General features: G+C 45.2%; 1 protein-coding gene across 13 annotated transcripts in view; it reads right to left on the minus strand.

Moving 5' to 3' along the window:
• LOC111863799 overlaps positions 1-26577 on the minus strand; it is a 512607-nt gene that overhangs the window by 25381 nt on the left and 460649 nt on the right. For 11 of the 13 annotated variants that reach the window (XM_023850539.2, XM_033751102.1, XM_033751085.1 and 8 more), the window contains one exon: positions 8661-8721. The exons of 1 other annotated variant lie outside the window; for it this stretch is intronic. In XM_023850539.2, the coding sequence (XP_023706307.2) occupies positions 8661-8721 (61 nt within the window). Of the gene's footprint in view, positions 1-8657; positions 8722-26577 lie in introns of those variants that run through there. One more of the 13 variants, XM_033751176.1, reaches the window with a different exon arrangement.

The raw sequence follows: 26577 nt of genomic DNA on the forward strand, positions 1-26577 counted from the left end.
TATGGAATGCAGTGCTGACAATTCATGGCATTATACCGACAGTTGCAGCTAGTTCAGAGATAATTCCCGCTGTCTTCCTGCAGAAACCATTTGTCTGAGTCATCACGTTGAATGCAAGGTCTTAATGAAGAATGTGGAACTATACGTGAAGTTCTGTCCAACTGGTTCTGTCCAACTGGGTCACAACAGGAAAAGAGCGAAAGACAATTTCGCTACTGTAGTATCTCAGTTAAACTGAGTTGTTGCAAGGGATCGCGCTTTTCCGTCTATTCCAATCAAAATGCGTGTTGGGATGGAGGCAGAGACATGTGACGCGCACAGGGCTTCCCCTTCATAAAGCTACTGACAATAATGGAACACAGTATTCGGCGCAGAGAGAAAGCAGCATGAACCGCGTCGTACACACAACAGAGACATCTTGTGGCGCAGGAAATCGTGCCAAAGACTGCATAACAACACGGATGCATCCTATACGCCTAGATGTCACTAACCTGAGGGCAAATAAACAGCAAAACGATACTAAAGATTTGATATTACAAAACACTGCGAGACTTGCAAGACAAACACTGTATTCTATATTATATACATCGCATAACATAAACCGTCGAAATGTCTCTAGCAATTTCGTGCGCGTTACTGTCAGGGCCCGGATTTTGATGACCTGAAAATATTTAAAGAATGACCTATAAAATGACCGAAAAAATCCAGAAAAATTACCTAAGGGAGAAAAGAAACACTTCGCTTCCATGTTATTCACATTTCAGAAAACATATGAAGAAAAATTCCCTAAAATGGCAAAAAATGACAATAAATACCCTTAAAAGTACACAAATTTACCAAAAAATAACCCCCAAAATGAAAAAATGACCTTAAACCTAAAAATGTCAAAAAATGACAAAAATTACCTATAAAATTTACATTTCTGTAACCAGCAGCTCATATCCGAGATTTATATATTTAAGAGCACTGCATAGGATACAAGGAAAAAAAGATGACATGTCATCAAAATCCGGGCTCTGCCTATTGTATCTGAACCATATATTCTAATTTCTTCAGAAAACAATTTATACTCATGTGCAATACATTTCACCTATAGACATATGCTTCCCTCAAATGCCCGGGCCAGTAACTGATAGCTCTGAAAAGTCAGCAACATTTAGGCGTACACTAAGATACTAAACAATTTTTTCTAAACGGAGCTGCCGTCTGGAGATATACTGTGCAGGCCTTCCGCAAAGGTGAACACTGCAACACCAACTCAAGTACTCTTCTGCAACTATTCGTAACTGCTATCAATTCTGGCTGCTGCAGCAAGTGCCCGCCTTTCATTTCAGGAGATATCCACAGGAAGTTCATAAAATTGGACAACGCAAAAATTAAACGTCCGGGTTCGATTCCCGGCGCTACCAGATTATTCTCTGAGTAGTGGTAGGTCTAGAACGGGGTCCACTCAGCCTCGTGATTATAATTGAGGAGCTATTTCAAGGACACAGTGGTTCCGGTCTAGAAAACCGAGATTAACGGCCGTACGGATTCGTTGCGCTGGCCACGTGACACCCTCTAGTCGTTAAAGTTGGCACTAACTTCGCCGACAAGCGGCGGTCGCTCGGTCGGTATAGTTCGCTTGCGGACTAAAACCACGGAGTTTTTTTATTGTTCTGAAACATGTTTACAGATGACCTTTATATTCCTTTGTTATCCCTGATGCAAATAAAGTTGCTTGCAGGCCAAGCTAAACCCAAATGAAACTGTGTTAACCTCCCACACGAAACGTAACTTAAAATATGCCAACTCAAGTATAAAGTAAACATACCTTGTTTAGAAAATCATGGGTGCGGCACGATCACAACAAATAATCACAGTGTGACCCAGAGAAACAGCTTGAGTTTTCCACAGTCAGTACAACTGCCATGAAGTATCAATATCGGGTCCAACACGGCACACCTTCCCTTGGTTCTTGGTTCATGGTTCATGGCCAGTCAAAAGATTCGATGCGGCTTATTTGGTTGTTTGTTGTCATTTTGGATTCTGAAATGCACTGCATTAACATTAACAACATTTCAGAATTCAATGTCTGCAGCACAGGTAACACTGCACCTCAATTACGCCGTACACTGTGCAGGAAAAATACAAAGAGGGCACCGTTCCTACGTGTTGAAACACGTGACTGGCGTGTTAAAATGGACTTTAAGGAAAATGAAGGGATGCGAACAGCTCAGAGCTGCTCTTCATGGTGCGTCATAATACAATGACGGTAAATATGCTGAATAACTCTCGTTATGACCATTCACGATTTAAATTATAATTCACCGAAATGTGTTGACATTCCCAGAAAAAATGCGGAGTTATGGAGAGACAAGACACAAGGGAACAGATCTGAGTGTCCTGAACAACAGATCATCAACTGGGCTTGCTATTGCTTGTGGCCAAAAGGACGCTAGTCCAACGGGGACTCGAACCCGGCAACCATTCTGTCGTCTTTAAATGGGCGTGGACTCGACAAACCTAACCTAACCGTACCCGGCTGGTCTGGGGGTGGGAGAATAGAAGGGGGTGTCTAACCCAACCGAATCAATAAGACCGCCAAAAGGGAGGTGGATGGTCCCCACCACCCACCCCATTCCCATGATGCAGAGTACAGGGCCCCACGTGCAGAAGCTCGCTCCGGGGCCCAACATTACCTTCATTTTCGTAAATGTGTCCATGTTCCCGTAACACAGCAGAGACTTCCAAATCACACGCCGTGAGCCCAAGTACACTCTTGCATATTGGGTTAGTTGACAAATAATCACAAGCTTCTGTTTGTGTGCTTTCTTTTTACGGAAAATTGAGGTTAGGTTTGAGAAAGTCACAACAGCGATTAACATATGGAGTAAAATTAATTTCCAACTTGTGCATTCAGTAAACGTGAGCAGCATAAAGACACGAAATGTGCCGACCAGCTGAACGGCCATTAACTTGCCCTTAGCGGATAGATGTGACTACTTAGTTGAAGGGCAAACCGCGGCATATTGGTCTGTTATTCGCATGGAGAAACTAACAAAAACCAAGAAAGCCAGTGCAGTGACACCGCCGTGACCACAACGCAGATGAGGTCGTCTGAAGGTTGATTATTACTGGCGGATCCTCGGTGCGTGAAAAGGATACACCAGGAAGTGATAAATCCTAGTATACCAGGTGAAACAGCGAACAATGAATATCAGAATCTACTTCAAATTATACGTGTACACTATTAAAATGAAACACTGTATAATCCTTATTGACACATCACAACAGCAGGAGCAATTTAACATTATCCCTATATTTTCATGTCCCAAAAGTAAACGCTCTCTTGGAGCTTTCCCTCTGAACATCCTCATCTGAGGACGTATCTTCTTATGGAGCCTCTGAAGTAGCAAAGGCAACTTCTCACCTGAACCTCTCCCGAGAGGGAGAAATACGCGATCCCGAATTTCATATAGATTCGAAGCGTCTGCTCATTAAAGCGCCACCTCCACTCATGGGGAACTCTTAGGTGGAAATGGGGAAAATAAATAACTTCATGCCTCCGTACAGTTGAGCCACTAGCCTAATAACAAGAAGACACGCCGTCCATTCACTCCACGCAACTCACTACTCAAGGAATGCCAAATGATATCGATATATCGACGGAAAACATTCCACATCAATATAGATTCAGCCCATCGATAGAACCTAAATATCTCGCATATCCATACATAATTCCACATCGACTGATATCCTTAACATGATGCTTCGCACTAAATGGAAACATTTCACAGCATGAGTGTGGCGTGGCGACTTAACAGTTTATATGGAGTGGTCCATTTAAATCCATGTACCACTGCTGAAGCTTATCCATTCACAATTATGCCATTCTTCACTCGAACTTCGCTTCGCGACAGAGTTGGAATCAGCAGGGTGGTGTTAGCTGTCCTACGGCCAGCCCAGCGACTGCGGCCACCCGGATCTCCGGACCTAACATCCCGTGACACATCTGTGTATAACAGGCCGTGAAGGCCAATAGGGTTGTGAGACGTCGAGGGTCCCACATTATCTAAACAATGGACTCACAGATGGTGAGGTTGTCGGCCTTACGCGCCTGCCGCCCTTTTCCCCCCCCCCCCATGAAAATTCCGGGTGCTCATTTGGGTTAGAGGCTGAGTCAATCCCAGGGCCATAGTGCGGTTGGAAGGATTAGGTCAATTGAAAAAAAATCCATAACCTCATCGGTAACTTAACCCGCGACCTTCCGGCTTCTAGCACTGTGCCTCAGCCAACTACGCTACCGCGTGCAGTGACACAGCTGTGTGCATTTCTTAAAGAATGCGTTCCGCTTGTAACAGCAAGTGAATGTTGAAATTCCATCGCCACGTCGAGGCGGAAACTGCTACTCATGTTTCTCTCAATACGGCTAAAAGGGTTGATGTATGTAATGAAGCACACTTTCGGCGTGTTTTATGAACACTCATTTGTGTTTCACATGCAGTGAGATATTAAAGTTAGTGCTTTTATTTGGGTACGATTTGCAATGGGCCACTGCATAGGAGAAGCCAGTCAGTTATGTGAAGACCGCTTGGCATATCCTTCCTACGCCCACCTATTGCCGAAGTTCAGAACTGACAGAGAAGTCTCACGCGGCCCCTTATACGTCCTCTTTAGACACAAATGAAGCCGTTTAACTCATCTGCAGCTATAAAAATGCAAACCACAGAACGCTGCTCCTTATTTCCACAGACGTGAATTCAAGATATAATGACCACTGCAGGGCACAAGACTGGGTACATGTTGTGGTCGCTTTATGCTCTAAACTTTGAACTACCTACAGCCCTATCCACACGAAAAGCTACTGTACGTAATAACAAAAGTGTTTAATATAAGGTAATTAATGTACATTTTAATGAATTTCCAACTATTCTGGGCACATTTTCTGACGCAGGCACACGAAATATCGGAAACTGAGACTGGTTATGCTTCTGGTCGCCCGTGTGTTCAGATCCTGCACTCCTGACACACCTGCTGCGGTGGGAAACAGCAGAGACGATCCATTCTAGCATCCTACGCTATTAGAATAGCGGAAATCTGTCAGAAGCACTAACATATGTGAAGGCCATTATACTGTACTTTCGTGCTCATCTTCAACAGCCCATCATAAAAACCACTGAGCGTATTTTTCATGCATGATAATTTCCTTTCACTTATAAATTTCAGAGCGTGGATGATGTAAGCGTGCATACGTGTATGTAGGTCTACACTGGAGAAGATAAACACGATGCGTAGTGAACCCCCCGCCCCGCCCCCAGCAAGCTGGCCGATCGATACAGTGTTCCCAAAAGGGACAGAGTTGCGAACTTTCATTGGAATCTGTCAGATGAGGCCCCAACTACCCTGTCGACTTCCCCCTTAAAGCACAGTGGTTACTATACTCCTCTTGCACCACCTGCTTTAACATCACAGAAAGCGTAACTGTGAGTTCTGTATGATCTCAGACGCCGATCAGTGGAAAGCGAGCGGTCTAAGGCATGAACTGTCTTCGACCGCTCAAACACTGGGATCGTGGGTTCGAATCACACTTCAGGCGTTTATTCTACGTTTGTGGTGCAGGTAGCGGCCTTGCGATGGACTGATCCGCCGTCCAAGGAGTCCTACTGACCGTGTAAAAATGATAAAAAGGAACTGAGAAAGCTCCCAAGGTCTATCAAAGGGTTGTACAGCCACAGAGCACCGACTAGTTGGTCTTTGCGAAGCGACTGTCAGATTTGTAAGTTGGCCCGGCGGTAACTAGCTTCTGGGATGTGATGCCGTGTAGTCTGGTAGACGTCTGCCTCCATCTTCAGGCCGGAAGAGGAAGCCTAGCAAGCAGAGCGTAATGTCTGTAAACTTCTACTAGACTACACGGCGTCATATCCCACAAAATATGCACTCTTCTGAGAAGCATCGTGTTTTCTGTGAGGTATGAACTGAGTTTTTAAATACTTCGTTGAAGTTGTAGGGTTGTCAGCCTTACACGTCGGCCGCCCTTTAAACCCCAGCAAGACTCCTGCGTACTCATTTCTGTTAGAGCCTGAGTCGACCACAGGGCTATAGTGACACTGGGAGTCGAACCCACGGCCTTCTGTCTTGTAGCATTGTGCTTATGAGAGTTTGTGTTTGCAACCTGCCCTGTATTAATGCAGCTATAACTGTCTTTCTATACGTCAAAACAACAAAATATAGGGAAAACAATTCATTGTTATGGCACGACACTTTCATGTGGTCACAGTTTACAAATAAAAATCTAAATTTACTCAAATGGTAATTCTATTAAAATAAACTGGGATTGGATCCAATTTTACAGTGCCGTTATTAACATGACGTTAGTTGTCAATATTATATACAATTAAAATTAAGGTGTCTTGTATTTCGCAATCTCTTTATCACCAAAGCATGCAGCTACAGACACACTGTAGAGCACTGTTACCGATAAGAGTGACCAGGCTGATGAGTTCGAAATTGTGTGTTGTTGTTTTATGCTGACGTTTTTGGCGTGCACTTCCTTCTGACTGTCTGGGTATTAATGCTTCTATGCGGTGGCTAATAGGCAGTTACAAGCTGTGTAGCTGGTTGAGGCACTATGCTACAAGAGGGAAGGTCGCGGGTTCGATTACCCATCAGGTCACTGTAATTTTCAACTGACCTAATCCTTCCAGCCGCACTATGGCACTGGGGTTGACTCAGCCTCTAACAGAAATGAGTACCAGGAATCTTCGGGGGGGAGGATAAGAGGCTGCTGGCCAGCGCGTAATGCTGACAGCCTCAGCGCCATCTGTGAGCCGAATGTCTAGAAAATGTGGGATCCTCGACGTCTCACAACCCTATGGACCCCCACGGCCTGTTACAGGGACAGCTTGATATTTTCTTGATAGGTACTTTAGCGATTGTGTGCGTTAGATTCTTTAGTAGAGTTTTTTTTATTGCTAGTGGGGTGGGACTAAGTTCCTTGTACTGCGGCCACTTCTGGCCTATTGTACCAGCCCAAGATGATAGGTGAGGGTGATTGTGGAGCAGTTGGTGGAATGAAGATTGGCAGGGGAAACCGAAGTACTCGGAGAAAACCTGCCCCTATCAGTTCTTTTCCGTCCCTTCTATGGTCCTAACCCGGTTGGTGGTTATGTGCCGGTACCAGGCACGTCGTGTAGCTTGTCTAAGTCTTGCGAACTGACTGCGGTGTGTAAGTAGTGCGTCTTCAAGAAGGCGTCATCTTCAGATAGTGACGTAAATCGGAACAGTATAATTCCACTCAATTCTGTTTTCAAATACGAATAAAACAATACCGCCACGAAGCAGATCTGGTTGCACACGCTCTCTCGCCTTTCCCGCAAGGCTGCCTACTCCAGGTATCACGTACCCTCAAAGATCTTTGACTAACGACACCTCGTTCAAGCCTCAGAACGAATACAGTTTCACCCTGACGCCCCCTATACGCCCTCACAATGAGGTAAAACCTCATCCGTCTTAACATCATATCGATTGGGATCCTGTCTCGGTCTTAACTCCCTACTCTCCCGCTAGAGGTCTCCGTTTCAGGTGCAACAGGAACACGTGTTCTGGACCTCTCTTTCTAGAAGCGCCTCCACGAACCGCCCACTCGCCAGGAGAAACTTAACAGACGCCAATGGCGAACATATTCGACGAATTTGTGGCCAGTGAATTTTAGTAGTAATTCTGCAGTCTGCACAGTAGACATCTCCTGATGCAAGGAAATGCGTTGTTCTCCTAGTGACACTACACAGCTTAAGAGCTTTTTAGAATAACTTTCCTACAGAAATTGCAAACGGGGAGAAATTATGCGTTCAGGGGAGAAAGCGCATATTTAGAAGCTTGGGAGGGTGGCGGGGCTCTTTATTCCTATTTATTCCTTTGTATATAGTCACAATCCTGCCATGTTTAAGGGTCAGGGGTTGTAACGTCGTGTAGTTCGGAGCCGGCCGGACATTTCGGGGAAATATGTCGCCTCCATATTCAAGCAAACAACCGAAGCAAGAGGAAAGCTTAAAATGCCCAAAATACGCGACGCATAAATCGATTTTTTTGTTACCAGCTTGTGTGTTAACTTTGGAGAACTTACGGTTGCAAATACTAAGTTCTTTTCGCGAATTATTCGGAGAAACAAAATACTAATTCTATTCTGTGACACAGGATAGCGACTCAGGCGGTTAGTCTCCGGGTTCAACCCCAGACCAGGTCAAGTGGGATTTGTGGTGAACAAATTGACACTACGGCGGGTTTTCTCCGAGTGCTTTCGATTCGCCTACATATTCTCTTTCCACCAGCTGCTCAACACTCCGGGACTGGTACAGTAGGCCCGACAGCAGCCTGACTGTCTCACCCCATTCTACGAGGGGGGGGTTATGGGAACCTAACAGCAACCCCCCTCCCCCATACAATTACAGGAGTGTGGGTATGTTCGACTGTGTCGTCATTCATCTCTCCAAGGCAATGTCCCCTGCTGTGCGCCGTTAAACACAACGGATCCTCGACGCCTATTTATTGATTTCGCATCACATACATCCACTTGAATGAAAACAACACACACACACACACACACACACACACACACACACACACACATATATATATATATATATATATATCACAATATGGTCAAAATTTGGTTTGATTACCTGGTACTATCTGGAGCTCCGTCCAATTGACATGTTTGCCTTCTGTGGCCCCTCTGCTTATCTGCAATGACAAGAAATGAATAAATGAAGAAAGCCTGGATACTGTCGAGGGCGGCTGGCGCCAGGATTTAACATGATCTGTGAGAGCAAGAAAAGACGATACAGAGAAACAAATACAAAGAGTTGAAATATGGAACATCCGTGTCTGAAACTCCTGTCGGATGTAACATAACTGCACTAACCCTCTGTGCAGGTGAGGGAGATGCGGTCACGGGTGGTTCTGCCACCTTCCAACTCGGAACCTGTACTGTAGGAATATTTCTAGATGGAATTATCAGGGCGAGAATTAGTATATATGGGCGCAAACGGGAGTTCTCATCCGACGAACCGATCCTAATAGTACGTCCAGTTTACCGCATACGAAGAACACTGAATTCCTCCCTCCATGTGTGAAAGCACTACTACGTTCGCTCCGCGTCAGATGGAACGAGTTCGCGGGAAGGCCGATGGAGGCGCCACTTCATGGCTTCCATGTATGCTAACCGCAAAGTGTGATGACTGGTAGTTCAGCAGGTCATCGTCTCTTTCCAGAACTTTTCAAGCTCACAGCGTGCATGTCCTACGTACAAGAGTGGATCACGGTGAACTAAGCAAAGTGTGAACAAATGCTGATAATCATAACGATTTCGTTTTGAAATCTCTATGGGTTTTATGCTAGGCGCATGAAAAATAACCGGTTAATGATGTTCCGCATTAGAAGAGTTGTTTACCCCGAGGATCACACGAATCCCATAAACATCCCCAGTTAGCAACTACAGATTTTTTTCATTTTAGAGGAGGTCGCAAATACAGTACCCACTGTGATATATAAGGTTAAGACGAGAACATAATGTAAAGGCATCGGGATATGCAAGTAAAGTGCTGGTCGCAAATACGAACTGTGCTGTTCTGCCAGGAATTCTCACATCAAATTCCATCCAGTTTAACCATTCCTGAAACAACTGTTGAGCTGAGTAAAGAATTCCTTGCTCTTAACGTGTTTTCTGCTGCCTTGTTCCTACCCAACAGCAGTTTTCTACGCCCATACCGATTCCCAATGCGTGCTACATATCCTTGTTATCTCACCCTGGTCAGAAAATAATACAAACAGCTAATCTCCTCGTTATGAACTTTACTCAATTACAAATTCATGGCTCTTGGATACAAGTAAGTTATTTTCTGCGTTGTCAAGTATCTTGAGTCCCTGCTATCGTCAGCAATATGGTTTCTTACAATTAAGCCTAACTTCCCATGGCATCATCAGTGTACTCTACAAACTGTACTGCAAACTACCCACACAGACAGCAACCCCAGTGCTGCCTACTTAGCAAGGAACTTCCGCACTAACAGCCTGCCCGCCCACGGAATTTTGCGCGATGTTCTGAAAAGAGAGCCGGCAGGGGTGTACAACTTAGCGCGTACAGCCAACAGCTCCAAATTGCATACACTTAGCTAATATACTTGGGAGGCCTCACAGGAGCCGGTATGGGGGGTGTCGAGCTAGGCCCTTTGCCATGGAGCTCTAGAAAAAGTCAACACTGAAACAAGATATATATATATATATAAATGTGATGCTATCGATGTTTCAATATAGACACCCACAATTCAAGGGCGATACACACAAAAAAAAATATTCTTAATCGCTTAAACGTAAGTTAGCCAGCTATCTCTCTAGTTCCCCCCCACCCTCCAATACTAGAAAGATATCACATCCAGCCACTTCAGATTCCAGTAACAGCGCCTTTAAAGCATGCTGCCAGAACAGCAGTATTTTCAACAAACCCCTCTAAACGACAAGTTCACAGCAAATGAAACTGGTATGTTCCAGAGTCATAAATACAACATTACGCACAACAGAACAAAGTTTACGGTCTGGAGGTTGTTTGGCTTTGGTTCAGAACTGCGTCACTGAACGCCTCTGTGTCGTCACTATCACTCGTTAGTTCCTGCGCAGTATATTCCGTAACCTACGCGCAGGATCCCGGCAAACATCGCATTCTCAGCCACCAGAACGTTTCAGAAGAGGAAAGCAGTATGTTTATACCTTTCCCCCGCTCAAGCGACGGTGCTGCTTGTCCTTCCAGGCGCACCACAATCATCCTCGCCCTGGGAGCATTGTGGACTTTGCAGACTAAATGCCTGATCATCAGGGTGGCACGGTCCCAGCCACGTGCGAAGACACTACCGCCACGTTACCTGACCGGGGACCTTCTAGACAGCGCCCTCGCCGAGGTTGTTGAAACTAAGGAGCCAGGTCTTCCCCACACAGGTCATTGTGGAAGCGTTCCAACGCCTACACAACAGCCGTCAGTACTCTTCTCGAGTCACAGGGCGCTGCTCCAGTAAGTTACGACAAGCCCCTGGACCTTCCGCACACCTCCAAACACTACAGTACTCACATCCGTATTGCCTGACCGGAGGCATCCTACGGCGAAAGTCGCACAAAGGGATCCATCAAGGACTGGAAGGCAGTCTATGCTCCTTCCAAATCACTGTGTTTTCCATTAGTTGGGCCAGCTGGTTAGCCATATCCGCGAGACAATTATTAAACTCCGGTGCTAGGTACAACTATTATTATTATTATTATTATTATTATTTGTGGAGGGGGTGGGTTTCCCCATGCACCGCGACTAATAGTCTATTGTACGTCCCCCTTTGATATTCTACCAGTCGCCATGCCCTTCCAGTACTGGTGCTCGCTATCAGCCCCATCCTGCCAGCGAGGTCGGCCACCTCTCTGGCAGTGGTCCCCGATACTTCCCCATCTACCGGAGGAACTGGAAACTACTTGGGCGGGAAACTCTGCCTAATTTTGCTCAGAGGTCTCCTAGAGACATGAGGATATTTTACGTGCCGTAAATCTACGACACGGGACCCACGACTTAAAGTCCCTCCCGGAAGACTTGTTCCCTGAATTTTTCCGCCCTTCCACGACCTCCGCCGGGTTTGAACCCGCGTACCTTGAGTCACGAGGTGAGAATGTTACCCCTAGACTACGGAGGCCGCTTAGGTACAACTTTAATGTCCTGTGCGTACATTGACAAATTGGAAAGGGTCCGGAAGGAAGCGGTAGGGGAATAATCAAGGCACTAATCCCGGAATTTGCCTGGAGGAGCTGAGGAAAACCACGGAAAGTGTCAGTTAAGATAACCGACGACCCGGATGAAAATCGAACCCAGCAAGTTTCGAATACACGTATCAGGCCTCACCGTTTTGCCAACCTACACGGTAATGCTGTTTAGGGAAATAACAGATATTTACTATGACCTTACGAAACTCGTGAATACATTCTGAGGTCAAATTCATTTAACTTATACATTTCAACATTAGTTTCGTACCTCAGAAAAAACACACTGCGCCTCTATTACAAAGATGATCCAGTCCACACTGTTTAATCTGAGGACCATACGTGAGCCATAAATACGCTTTGTGAGCAAAATTTAGAGCTCTTGAACATCAAATCATATGGTATATATAGTTGTCATTTTGCTTTAAAAGGTTACGACGCCCTTTCATATTCTTCGTACCAGGCTATCCAACCGGGATCAGCACCCACATCAGCTCCTCAGCAAAGCTGCAGGCCCATATACGTTACAACTTCTGCTGAGGAAGGAGCGGCTCTAGTCACTTATGGTTGTCTCTCGTAAAGCCTGCAGCGTCTCTGGGCCCGTAGCCAGTCCTTCCGCAGAAACGATATGCCCCAGATAACACGCCTACTTCTGGGGCAGTTGAAAATTCTCGGCACTGAGTTTGAGGGACACCTTCCGCAAATTGTCGAACTTGCTCCGAGAACGTCCTACCGACAACTACAGTACGTTCAGTTAATGAGGAAACTTCGCAACACCGCTGACCCAGCCCAACATTCCTCACAGATTGCTGCTGTAACCGCTGATAGCAAAATGAGTCATTAGCGCTGATAAACGCGTGCCGTTATAGTTACAGCAGCGATCTGCGAGGAATATTGGGCCCGGTCAGCCGTGTTGCGAAGTTTCCTCCTTGATTGAACATCCTGTAAATCAACCAGTTACTCCAGGCACGCTTCGTAAATAAGACCCCACACGACGGATTCCATCAGGCGCTCGAGCGTTGGAGCCTTGCAAAGGCCAAAGGCATAACTGAAATGCCATAGCCACTGTCAGGTACCTTCCTATCCTTGTGGTTAGGGTGCACGGAAACTTCTCAGTAACCATTCTTCAAATCCAGAGTCGAGAACCACTTTCACCCAACAAGCATATGAAGTGTGTAGTCAATCCTGAATAGTACGAATAAATCATTTGTAACGTCACTGAGCGACCGGAAATAGCACAAGACTCCTTGAATACCCTTCGTCTTTCGTATTCATCATTATCGTGTCTACCTCAGCCTGTTTTGCCAGCAGAAGCCGACGCAGGAACTTAGATTGGGCGAGTGTCGACAGGGCGACAAAATCAACGTGTTCGCCCATATTCGTCTATCATATATGCGAAAATGTCGTGGAATTCCAGCACTATCTTCTCCAGCGCTAATGTTCTTCCTTGCGTCGGTTCACCGAGTCATCGAGTACCTAGAGTTTGAGGTTCCGAACTGCCAACGTGACAAGATCACAGTGGCTCAAGGTGGTGTCTTCGATCTGGGACGCCTTAAGACTCCTCTTCTAGGCACAGTCATAGCACGTTGCCTTTAAAAGCCATCACCGTGTCGTAGTTCCGCAGGACAACCAGTTCCAGGGTGAATCCGTCTGATATTTGCTACGAACATCGATATTATATCGCGCTCCACGTACGAGTCAGTTTCATCAGCGCCTTCTTCGAAGCGAGGAGTTTCTCGATGGACGCTCTCTGTAGAACGTACGGCCAACGTGGCTTCCTCTCGAGCAGTCCTGCTGTAATAACAGATATAGCGATGGTCACGTGGCACAATTTCTTCTCTATTCAGCCACCATCCATTATCGTCGCTTCTCCGGGGGGATGCTGACCTCGAAGGCACTTAGTTCTAGTCGGATTCTTTGTCGCAACTCTGTTGACCGTCTCTTCTGTGGCTCCGACGTTTCTACACTTCCAGCATATGGGTTTTCCAGTCCTACGGCGATCAGCCGCTGGTGATAGTGTTCTCATAGGAGCTGCAGCCCTCATCTTGTGCACCTTCGCTGGTCTTGCTGTCACGTTCGCAGCATCTAGCTTTAAAGTCTACTTAACAGCTCCATAGAAGAACCGGTCGCCTCGCTGAGGAAGCGCTGCTTCATGTACTGGTCCGTTCATTCCATCTCGGAACGGACAAACTGCCTCCCTCTGGGCGAATTCCTCAGGCAACCCGTCAAGGGTCCTGCTGGAACCCCGCCACAAATTCTTGTAGCGACTCACATATCAGATGGGCTCTAGCTTTGAGTTGTGAATGGTAGACCACCACAAGCTGGTGACCCATTTAACGGTCTTCCAAATGTGTAGGATGTCGGCAGCGTGGCCTTTTTCACGGCTACCCAACCGCTGTTTAGCCACGGCGTCAAACCCTCTCCAAGATGAGAATCGCCATGTTGCCTGCGTCCCCCCCGCCACCACGTCTAGTCCGGGCTTGTACTTACGCCATTTCCGGTGTGTGGCTCCCACGTCGCCACTACGTCTCGTTGTCACCTGCAGCCTACCACCGACCTCGCGAAGACTCTGGTCCTACTGTTGAAGTGCCGCCATCAAGCCCTTAAACTGTCTGTCTAAAGTGACCATCATTGTTTCCTTGAATTCTCTCTAGGCAACCTTCATGTCGCTGATCTCGCTTTTCGGTGCGTTTTGGCAGGCCGCCAGTTGGTTGACAAGCACTTATCACGGTTTTTATTTATTTTTATTTATTATTTTATTTTTTAATTTTTGCCCGAAGCTTGTCCTTTTCGAATGCCATGTGTCTAGTAATTATCACCTTTCTGGGGTTCCCCTAAATTTTTCTTGGCAGGAGATCAACTTATTATTTAGCTGCTCCAAATTTGCTTCCTCACACACACAGTGTTCAGTCCGCACCGCATTTGCCCAGACCCTTGCGCAGCTCTCATGCAGCCTCAGCTCTCCTCAGCCTCCAGAACGTTCCAGAAGGCGGAGGGGAGGCTGCGGTGTTGCTAGGCAGAGCTGCGCGCGTCACGGTTTACCTCTCCGCGCTCTCGCGACAACATAAAGATACTTAAAGAAACAAGAATGGAATACAAATTTCACAGAGATCATACACATATCTCGTACGTCTCCAATAACAGATGGCGTGTATTAATTACATACAAAATGTGACATAAGCCATAAACGTACATCGGAAACAAGGAGCGCCTGAACACACAATACTGATGGATTACGTAACTGTTTATATTTTATACTTAAATATATTGATGTCTTCAAAATATTACACTACTAAATTTACAGGCAAATGTCCAATTCTTATATAATATACGATAAATGTTTAACAGGAGTGCGAAGTACATACCGGTATGTCTGTGGTGATGAACTTCTTAAGGACAACAAAATTTACACATCTATTTCGTCGAGTGATGCTTTAGTTTATGTAGACCGCTACCCGCTTAACGCAACGAAATGTTGCAACTGCGTGAGCAACGTCATTTCATATTATCCAGTATCTCAGTTTAATTTACTTCATTCTTTCCTCCTCTTGCTTCCATTCTGAAGCACAGAGCTGATTTCTCAGTTTCATGGTCATTTTTACAGACGGTAGGGCTCCTTGGACGTGTGATCAGCCGTCGCAAGGCCTCTACCTAAATACAGGACAACACAAACACAAAAAACTACTGCCAGAAACCGCGGTGCGTTGCAAAAGAATGCAGAGATGACGAGGGAGGCCACCCGCGAAGTGTCATTTTTAAACGTTTGTGAGCACAGTCAATTCTCCATTGAATCATGAATGTATTTATATAATGCTTAATAAAATACACACTTCCTTTCATAAAATATTTCAGCCTCTGAAAACATGTTATGGGGGTTTATCTCCTCTACACCGACCACAAGGAGCACTGCCAAAAAAAAAGTTAAAAAAACACACATAAACAAAGCCTTTCACACTTATGTCTGCACTTGTCGACCTTACTCCAAATAACACCGAAAGTGCCTATCCTGGTCCGACAGAGATGAATGTCTTGTCACCCAAACACGTCTTCTCCGGCCCTCGGTTGCAACTTAACATCCGGTCAAAACACGCAGCTCAGTAAATGGTCAGTCACTGTGCGTAATCTGTAAACGTTTACGTACGAACACTGGGTTTTGTGTGCAGTAAGTGCGTAAATTAGGGCTCAGGCACAGTACGATTATCTGACAACATGCAATTGTCTTTCGTCAGCTCGTCCCTCGCACTTCCGGACCCCTGGAGTGATCTGAAAATCAACAACCCGAACATATAACAACTTATCTTCAATATCGACCCCACCAAATCGCTGAAAAACCACCATGAAATGAGCTTTGGGCGTTAAATGCCGGCCGACCTGAACGCCGAGAAGTTATGTATGTACGTGGTAAGGAGCAGAAAAGAGAGAAACAAATCAGTTACATTTTTACATCAGATTATGCACGTCTACAGAGCATTTGTATGCTGGACATATTATAACAGATAACGGTCGATTTTACTTTCAAGCAGAGTTTATGTTCGCCCGAAACGAACACGAACTAACTTTAGAGATACGCCACTAACAAGTACATCTGTGTACCTGTTCAAACCCTTGGCAGTTACAATTCTCTGGTGGAGACCTTAAGTGGCGAGTACAAGGCCATGGACACCAAGTTCCTACGCCCATCCACAGGGGTGCAGGACGATGAAACAATCTGGCCATAAACGGTGGGCACTACGACCATGCCCACGAGTTTACCTAGAGAAAATTATCGGTTACTGTCAGCTACTTATTATTTCTCGCGGTCACTCAGTTTGTTTGCTGGGTTATAAATCCCTGAGTTTTGGAACTGGATGGCTCGTCAACTTCGTTCAAATAATCAAAACCGATACAAAAATTATTAAAGTATGTCTCCCCACCTATGTGTGAGACGCACTGGTTGAGCTACGCCTATGCCTCCCATCCCGTCATTTACCAAAAAACTGATGAGCCAAATATGTGTAAGTAAGTTATATCAAACATTAAGAAAGACGGCCCCAGGACAGAACTGATGCCATGAAAAAAGAGGGTGAAGTCATTGATCGTAAATAAAAAACTACTTGAGATGTTCGTGCAGCACTGCATGCAGCTTAGCATTTCGTTGTGCTACAGAGTGAAAGGTACAGCCTAGTTCTCATTCGAGCCTCTTAATAAGGAGGAAATTTCTTTGATGCGTTTATATCATTTTGATCAATTTTTGACTGAACCCTCTTCTCCGGAATTACGTACATAATGATCTGAATGCACTTCCGTTATTGATCTGACTTTAATTTCATCAATAAATCCCTCTGTGTCCTTCGTATGTGCGAGCTTACTTCACCTTCGTTACCTTGTGTTTTGAAAGTGAGAAGAATTCATTCTCAAAAATTTCTTGAGACTCCTACGTCTTTGTCCTGCATTCGTTTCATGGCACAGCATTCGCCCCGTTATCATTGGCTTCTGACGATACCAGTGTTGCGCGTTTGGAAACATGGGCTCTGTGCTCTTCGCTCAACGACAATCGCGTTAGAAGTCTCGAGGACCAATACTTGCAGAACTGGGAATCAGTGCGACCTCTGCGCTGTAACGACACGGTCTTCACAGCCCGGTTACACATACAGCAAAAAAGCATACCAACGGGATGATGATGTAACATTAAGTTCAAACGAAAAGAGTTTCTTCGTAAACGGCCCGTTCCAAGGTCACGCAATAGGACGAATGTTTATAGGTCTTTGCTAGGAAACAATCAGCGCACCAATGGACTGGCGAGGAATCTATCACGTGACTTATTTTCAATGTGGTCCGCGCCACCCCAGTGCTAAGCAACAGAACTGTAACGTCTATAATGTCTATAGGCGACAGATCGCAAAGAGGGTTTTATTGTTAGAAAACTCCAGCGCGGTCTCAGCTCAATGGAGACCTGGTGTGAGCGCTGGAATATAAAAATTAATGAAGATAAGACTCGGGGGGGGCTACTTCTCCCGTGGTCGTCGACCGCCTGAGTCTTGTCTTACTCTAAATGGAAGAAATATTCCTTTTGTACATAGCGCAAAATATCTAGGTGTAATCTTCGATAAGAGAGTGACTTGGAGATTACACATAGAATTGATCGAAGCCATGGCCTTCAGAACATTCATTAGAGTGTACTCCCTATTCAAAAGTGAGCGATTGAGCGCTAACATTAAACTGACCCTCCATAAAGCTCTTATTAGATCCGTAATGACTTATGCTAGTCCCGCCTGGGAGTTTGCGGCAGACACTCATCTAGTGAAATTGCAGCGCCTGCAAAACAAGGTTCTCCGCACGATTGGCAATTTTCCAAGGCGCACACCGGTCCGCGATTTGCACATGGCATTCAAAATCCCGTACGTATATGATTACATAACAAAATTATGCAGGCAACAAGCAGAAGTCATACAAAATCATGATAATGAGAATGTTCGCAACATCGGACAAGGCGAAGCCCGACACAGAAAGTATAAGAGGCTTAAACTTGGCGGCGGTCAGGCATACGACCGTTCAAGTGACTAGACTGCCTTGGTAGCTAATACTACTAGGATATATATATATATATAAAGGGCATAATCTGCTGTACCTAGCCTGGACTGACAGAGGCCGTATATATATTGTACATTTATATAAGAAATAAGTGTGTATTGTAAATATGTGCAAATACAGACAATGGACAAATTACTACAGACTGACTAACAAATGACAGACCCGACCTCTCGTCAGAGAGGGCGCTACACATGGACAAGACAGTAACTTTCATTCAAAAGAAATATCTGGTCATGAGCCCCAGCTGGGGCTCGACACCAAGACAGACAGACTGACTGACCGTCAGTTGCAACGTGACTCTGACTCTGAACGTCTATAATAATATGTTTTCTACGAAGTCCGTGAAGGTCGTTCGCAGTCAGTCTTAGCTCAGAAGCCGTGAGTCAAGAACACGAAGCCATCGCGGAAAGGAGTCCAGGAGGGTTCAGCAGTTGAGAGTACAAGGAAGAGAATGGAGCATGTCCGTAGTGAATTCTGAACATTAACTGAGTACAGATTAGGACAGAGGAGTACAGAGTGACTGAAGGGGAAATAACAACACTTCATTGTACTTTGAAGCGCTAGTTTCTGTTTTGAGATCCGTTGCCAGGAGACGACTAGTGAAGACGGAGAATCCTAGTGCGTGTGCAACGGTGAACTGTAAACTGTATAAATCGGCGATAGCGCTCTATTAATTGAAATTAAGAGAGAATGTAACCGAAGTGCTAATAAATCCAATTATCCGAACTAGATCCCTTTATTTTCGTCACGCGTACCCTCCTACACGTGACAACAATATTTCAATTTAATCCTTTATTTCCGGGTATTTACATGTCAATTTAACAGGCGAACATACACGCGCAAACAAATGAGGAAATATGGCAATTCATATCACTTAGAAAACAATTATTCTACTGCAACCAAGTTTTCCTTCTTAGGTGAAAAACGAAAAATATATACACTTATGCTGAATATAATCCACATTTAATGATTAAGGCAATTCCATTACAAAATGATTAAGACAAGCACGTTTCGTTTTAAACACACTGCCACGTGTTCGGTTCATTCTCGTGATTTTGTATGACTTCTGCCTGTTGTCTGTATACTTTAGTTATATATAAACGTATACATATGGAATGTTGAAAACTGCGTGCAAATCGCTAACCGGTGAACAACTTGGAAAATTCCAATGGTGTGCAGATCCTTGTTTTGCGTGCGCTGCAATTTTAAGAGGTGGGTGTCTGCCGCTAATTCCCAGGCGGGACAAGCGTATGTCATTACTGTTCTGATCAGTGCCTTATGGAGGGTTAGTTTAATGCTGGCGCTTAAACGCTCACTTTTGAATAGGGAGTAGATTCTAATAAATGTTCTGAAGGCCTTAGCTCTAAAATCATTTCTATGTGCAGTATGCATGTAATCCTCTTATCGAAGATTAGAGATATTTTACAAAATTGACAAAGGGAATATTCCGACCATTCAATGTAAAATGTGCCTCACGGGGTCTATGAGAAAGTAGATGGCCGAGTTTAATCTTCATTGATTTTTGTTCCAGCGCTTACACCACGTCTCAATAGTACTGAGACCTCGCTGCAGCTTTCTGAGAACATAACTCTCTTTGCGATCTGTCGCATATATACAGGTGTCGTCAGCAAAGAGACCGACATAGACACCAGGTGTTTGGGGCGTATCGTTTATATATAGACTGTACAGTGTGGGGGGGCAGGACAGAACCTTGTGGAACCCCTGCTTGTAGACGTAGCCATTTCACATTCGACCGAAACTCTTAAATTTTCTCTGATAAAGGAAAGAGCCAATAAAATTGATTAGACTGATCGAAAACTGTAATGTGGATAATTTACGTATATAGCAAGCCAAGGTACGATGAAGGATGAATATTGTATGTTTTGAATACATCGGGGCGGACCGAAGGGAAAACACTATGTAACACCTAAAAGACAGTAGACGGCCACTGCCAGGCAACAACGGTAAACACGTTACTGCTACTGCTAGGTAACGACCCTTACTGTATATGCGTAAGCGAATAAAAATGTTCTTTTATACTACATTCCCCATTTTGAAAAAATAAAGTCGCCTTGTTCTGTGTCTGCGTATCCGCCCCTATCGTTGCTAGGCAACGGCTCGGTAACCGTTCCAGCAGAAAGAAATATACACGCAACAACAGAATTGTTGGACGCGTAATTTTCTGTGCCGTCCGTGTCGTATCAGCCGATTTTCTACCCAGAGAGCCGTCAGACAATAAAATATGGTCAGGAGTCTTGTGGGACTCTGAACCAAGAATTACTGTGCTGGTGAGGGCCAGCAGCAATTTAGCACTGTCAGTTAGTTCTTCCCATAACTTCTTGTTAATATTGTTACGATCTCAGTTTTAGCTCAGCACATCTATTGGCTGGACGACCGAGGAATTGGGTTTCGATTCTCGGCAGGGAGAATAATTTTTCTCTTCTCCAGTGTCCAGATCGGCTCTGGGGCCCATCCTGTTTCCTATCCAAAGGGTGCATGGGCTCTTTTCCCGGGGAGTGAAGCTGGTATTCATCTCCGTGTAGTGCGAAGTTAACAATGGGCAGAACTATAGATACACTCCTCCATACGTCTTCGTGGCGCGGTGCTTAACTAAGCACAAAAAGCTTTCGCCGTGTTGTTAGCTTCCTTACCGACTGATGCTTCGTAAATTCCGAGGGCAGTGGCGAGGGGCTCACTGTAGCTACTAGAGCCTGGTACGTATCATTTCTCTTCGATTCATCGGCTTGACGTTGCGTCGTAAGCGACAATTCAACCCCAAATAACGGAATACTACCGCAGAGTTTCCACAGCTGAGAAACTGTCATCTGACATTGACAAGAACCAAAGGTCTCTTACAGTGAACGTTTCCAGGCAGCCCATTACATACGTACATAGACCTACATTAAATAGTAATTGCTACTTACGTGTTAACGGGCGACCCAAATAACTTAAAAACTTCACTGTCAAGTTGTCCGCCGTGTTAGTGCTGCCAACCTTACAATTATACTTGTGAAAACAAAACCAAAACCTAACCTTAGACGTTTCCTAGATAATTATTTTAAAGAACAAAGGAACAAAACGCCAAACCGTTAGAGAAAAGTTGCCTAACCTTGGAGGGAAATTATAAACCTAGGCTTTGGACCGTATATTTAGAAACAAATTTCTATGGTTAATGTGCGGGGAGGGGGGGGCAACATGAAGGTAAATTTAAAGTTACATGCGTCATGCATTCTGTACAGTTTGACACTGAATTCCATACACAACACACATCTCTGAGGGAACAAAATCAGTAGCAAATCCACTTGACGTTTTCCTCTTAAGTTTCAAGAGCTGTTTGTGGGCGTTGTTGCTTGTTGTTCCAGTGTTGCCAGCGTGAACAAGGAAAGTTAGCAAGTTGTACAGTTCTCCCAAAAATGATGTAGTTCATAACTATACAACCTACTACCTCACCCTGGCCACACGCCTCCTCTGCGGCGCCCGCTTCTCTGCAGCACTGTGGTCTTCACGTTGCCTGTTGCCAGCGTGTCTGAAGTTGGCAGGCGCGGGGATAGTTCCACACTAGTGCCTTTTGAGGGACGGGTATTATGTCAGCATTAGGCCGACTGATGACACGGAGAGGATTCAAAACAGACTCGACCGATATCCCAGGAGAGTCCCTGTCGAGATTCAAATCCAGTATCTCCCAAGTACGAGTCAAGAGTGTCATCGGTAGGTCATCGAGGTTCGTGCCATTCAACAAAACGAGACCAGCGATATCTTTGAACCTAAGGAACAGCTAACAAAACGTTGTGCTGCTGAAATCTGGTCTACGCTAGTCAAAATGACTTTAGGATTATGGAACCCTCTGCAGATCGACTGCAGATGTCCTTTCTGTATCCGTTTTATACATTAAAAAAGGTAAAGCTAACCCTGTAACGGGCCGTAGAGGCCCAGAGGGTAGTGAGACGTCGAGGATCCCACATTTTCTCCAGACAATCGGCTCAGAGATAGCGGTGAGGTTGTCAGCCTTACGCGCAGACTGCTATTTACCCCGAGGAAGATTCCTGGTACTCATTTCTCCTAGAGGTTGAGCCGAACCCGGGGGCCATAGTGCGACTGGAAGGATTACGTCAACTGAAAAATCCAATGACCTCATCAGAAATGAACCCGCGACCTTGCAGCTTGTAGTATAGTGCCTGAACCAACTACGCTACCGCTATCGCATGGACTGTGGCTTCGAATGAAGTAAAGGAAGGGCAAGAAACAAGGAAAGATTGAAAATAATCAGATGCACACCGGGTTGTCCTCTGAAGCCTGCGCAGAACAGGCCTCAACTTCGGCTGCTAAACTGGCTGAGTTTCTGCTGCTTATCAGCGGACCTTCTTCATGCCGACTCACAAAGCTGTTGCGATTGGCTGGGTATGTAGACAGGCCGATGACGTGAAGATGTTCACGTGGAACATTTCGGGGATGGAAGGGTGACGTAAAGTGGATGACTGTCATCAAGAAACGTGTTCAACGGAGGTGTTTAGTGCTGAACCTTCGCGTTGTGCGCGTCGCTATTTCCCTTGAGCAGTTGACACCGGAAGTTTCCAAGGCACAAATATTCATGTCTCTACAACAGGAGACCGAGTTTAAAATCGCTGGGACCAAACCTATGGCCTTCTGAATATTTGACTAATACTCTAAACCAGTAGCTCTCAACCTTTGTAAGACCGCGGCCCGGTAAATTCTTTTTTTATTAGACGAGGGCCCGGTACCGTGCCGCGGCCCTGCGGTTGAGAAACATTGCTCTAAACCACTACAACAGCGTTATTGCAGTGGACCACAGCGACAAAGCATGCTGGTACAGTGGTAACGCTCTAGATTTGTATCCGGGAGGTGCTCAGTTCGAATCACGGCCGAGACGCCGGAAATCCTGAATGAGGGCTTCGCGGTTGTCACCAGTCCCTCCAGGAATATGTCGAGACCGTCTATTCGGCCATGAGTCCGTTCTTCTACGTCCTTCCCAGTTCACCAGTCGTCCGACTATTCGACGCTATGGTCTCTCTTCCTGTGTCTTGAGGGTAAATAATTACTCCGCTACTGAAAGAACTGCCAGCAATTTTTTTTAGCAACAGAAAAGTAATTACCATGTACGCAAGAGCCTGCCAACAGTTAATTATCATGCGCGAGATGCAGTCCACACCCTCTCATCAAATTCCTTTAGGATCGATTTTAATATTATCAACTCATCTATGCTTCGGACATCCTAGTGGTCTCCTTCCATCAGGTCTTCCATCAAAATTTGGCATGCACTTCTCTTCCATGGGTGCTGCACGCACCGTCCAACTTATCCTCCCTGGTTTGATCATTCTAAAATATATACGTATGACGAGGAATACTCTCCTGTTATGTCATGTTTCTTAGGTCCAATATTCTCTTCAGCATCCTGTTCTCAAACACCTTCAGTTCACGGTCTTTCCTTAACGTCAAAGACCAAGTTTCACACCCATACAACACTACAGGCAAAAATAGGTTTTTATTACTACTTCAATCCTTACATTTCTAAACAGAAGGCAAATTATTCTGAAATTAACGGCAGCACGTATTCCGCTCTTAGTTGCTTCAGAAAAGCAAAATTATCTCCAAATTATTTTAACTCTGTCACATGCTCAACGGATCTAACTATGGGGCTCACAGAAACAAGAAGAGTTTGGCCACCTACCGAAAGTTACGCATGCCACACAGATACAGAAACTCAGCTGCAACTGAAACATCTCCTGGAGACGGGGGGACACCTCGAGATCATAGCTTCTGGCTCAACATACCTGCTATGAGAAACATGCTTTTGTCTGCAGGCAGTGTCATACATAATTCGGCTCTGCCTACCACAGGAGATGAATGCTGGGGTACCTATTGTCTATAAACACTTAATAATTTTAATCCGTAGTTTTGGGATCGATTGTTTCGCTTTATTTCACTTTTTTATTGCTAGTGGGGTGGGACTAAGTCCCTTGTACTGCGGCCAATTCCGGCCTACTGTACCAGCCCCAGATGATAGGTGAGGTTGATTGTGGAGCAGTTGCTGGAATGAAGATTGGCAGGGGAAACCTAAGTACTCGTAGAAATCCTGCCACAGCGCCACTTTGTCAACAAATCCCACTTGACCAGACCAGGGATCGAACCCGGGCCGCAACGGTGGGAAGCCAGTGATCAACCGCTTGAGCTATGACGCGGCCATTTCGTGGGTTCACTTTTGACTTCCTGGTTTGGCTCAGCTCTAAGTCTTCATTCGTAAGTCTACTATGTTTATGCACCTATGGGCCCCAAATTATTGAAGTCGTGAGACGCGGCAGGTTTGGTGAGGCTGATGGAACATTCAGGGCTGTAAGCATATTTTTCACTGGGAACTTCGCGACACAAAATTACAAGCCACTTCGTAAAGAACTGCTCAATGCGTATGAAGTCATGCGATGCAAAATAATATTAGAAATTATTTTACTGAACTCTCATCTCGATTGAAACTGCAGGCTATTACTGAAGCATGGACAAGCGATCCCAGGACCAATGTTGCGCAAGCGCATTGGCTCACTACCGCTGCACAACGACCAGGGATCCCCAGCGAACCATCTGACGTTACTTTTATCTTGTTGGTTGAGGAACTATGCTACAAGCCGAAGGTCGCGGGTTCGATTCCCAATGAGGTCACTGGATTTTTTCGATTTACCTAATCCTTCCAGGCGCACTATATGCCCCTGGGGTCGACTCAGCCTCTAACAATAACGGGTGCCAGGAAATTTTCTGGGAGTTAAGAGTGGCCGATGCGCAAGGCTGACATCACCACCATTTGCCAGCCGAGTGTCTAGAAAATGTGGAAACCTCGACGTCCCACAATCCTATGGGCCTCCATGGCCTTTTACAGGGACAGCTTTACCTTTTATTTGACCTTGCTTTTATGTTGCTATTATCTCTTTCAAAAATGTATTTTCGATTTATGGATGGGCGATGAAAAATATTTTGACGCCATTTTCGAACTCAGCGTTACAAAGCGTTAAGTTCCGTCCATTACTGCTCATTTGACAAACAAGTTCTGTCATCCAGTGTGAACACGGGGGCAGTCACTTCGTTCAAAATCTTTTCCAGTGGTTTCAACTTGCTTGCAAACTGGAGCACCAATACGTGACATCCATTCCTGAAATTAATGTACATAACATGTAAGAATTAGTTTCTACCTCACAGAAAAGACAAATATGTCTCCACTTTACATACCAGCCGGTTAATGTTATTACGTCACACTTATATACACTGTTGCAATCTTAACTCAGGCGGTACTGCAGTTGCCATAGCAACGCGATGACGCAACATCACCTTGTACGTATAATCTTTACAGCTGAAGCAGATTCGTTAAACAACGTTATGTATGGGCTGCCTGCTGAACAGAGCAGACAGTATTAGCAGTGTTGGTGTAGGTCAGGCGACGTGACCTTCCAGCAACGTGATAACATGTGTGCTGCTGATAGAGTTCGGAACCGATACCCTGCGGTAAATATACGTACCACCTGCTTTAATATTTGAAGACCTTTGCATCTTGCCCACACAGTGTGTGGTTCGTATGATTCTCACAATAAACATCGATTATTTCCCTCTTCAGCAATAACAGGTTGGTCCTCTCTACCGACGACACGCTGTTTCCTGTACTCTGATGTGGGGTCCATCAGATGGTCCATATAGCATTATATGACATGTAATAAATAAAATAATTTAAATTTACAAAGATTGTGATGAGTCACTGTTAAAAATTACTTTGAATTGATGGACAGAAGAGCTGTTTGTGTGAACTGTAACCGTGGTTTTTCTCGTAGTCGCTGAAAGAGGGCAACTTCACTCTCTTTCCGCCTAAGGGCAATGCTCTGACAACCGAGTAGTCCGCGTGTGCGCCGATCTCCCATGTAGGGGTCCGCAGTTATCGGAGTTTGATACAAACTGGTCCAGGGGCACTTCAGGCTTCAAAGGGTTAAACTCCCACTGTTAACTAACAAAAAACAACAATAGCGAGATATACTTACTGATTTATTGGTACCCTAAACCGTGTTCTACCTTCTGGGATATTATGCCGTGTACTCCAGTAAAGCTCCAGCATGGAGGATGAGGCAATTATGCTCCTCCAAAATGTGGGTAAACGTCTACCCCATTACATGGCGTCACATTCCAGGCGCTAGCACTCATCACAGGCACTGCTGGGGAAGGAGACCCACTGGATGAACCCTACATACATACACG

The sequence above is a fragment of the Cryptotermes secundus genome, unplaced genomic scaffold, assembly GCF_002891405.2.
Source record: "Cryptotermes secundus unplaced genomic scaffold, Csec_1.0 scaffold1894, whole genome shotgun sequence".
NCBI classification, from domain to species: Eukaryota; Metazoa; Arthropoda; class Insecta; order Blattodea; family Kalotermitidae; genus Cryptotermes; species Cryptotermes secundus.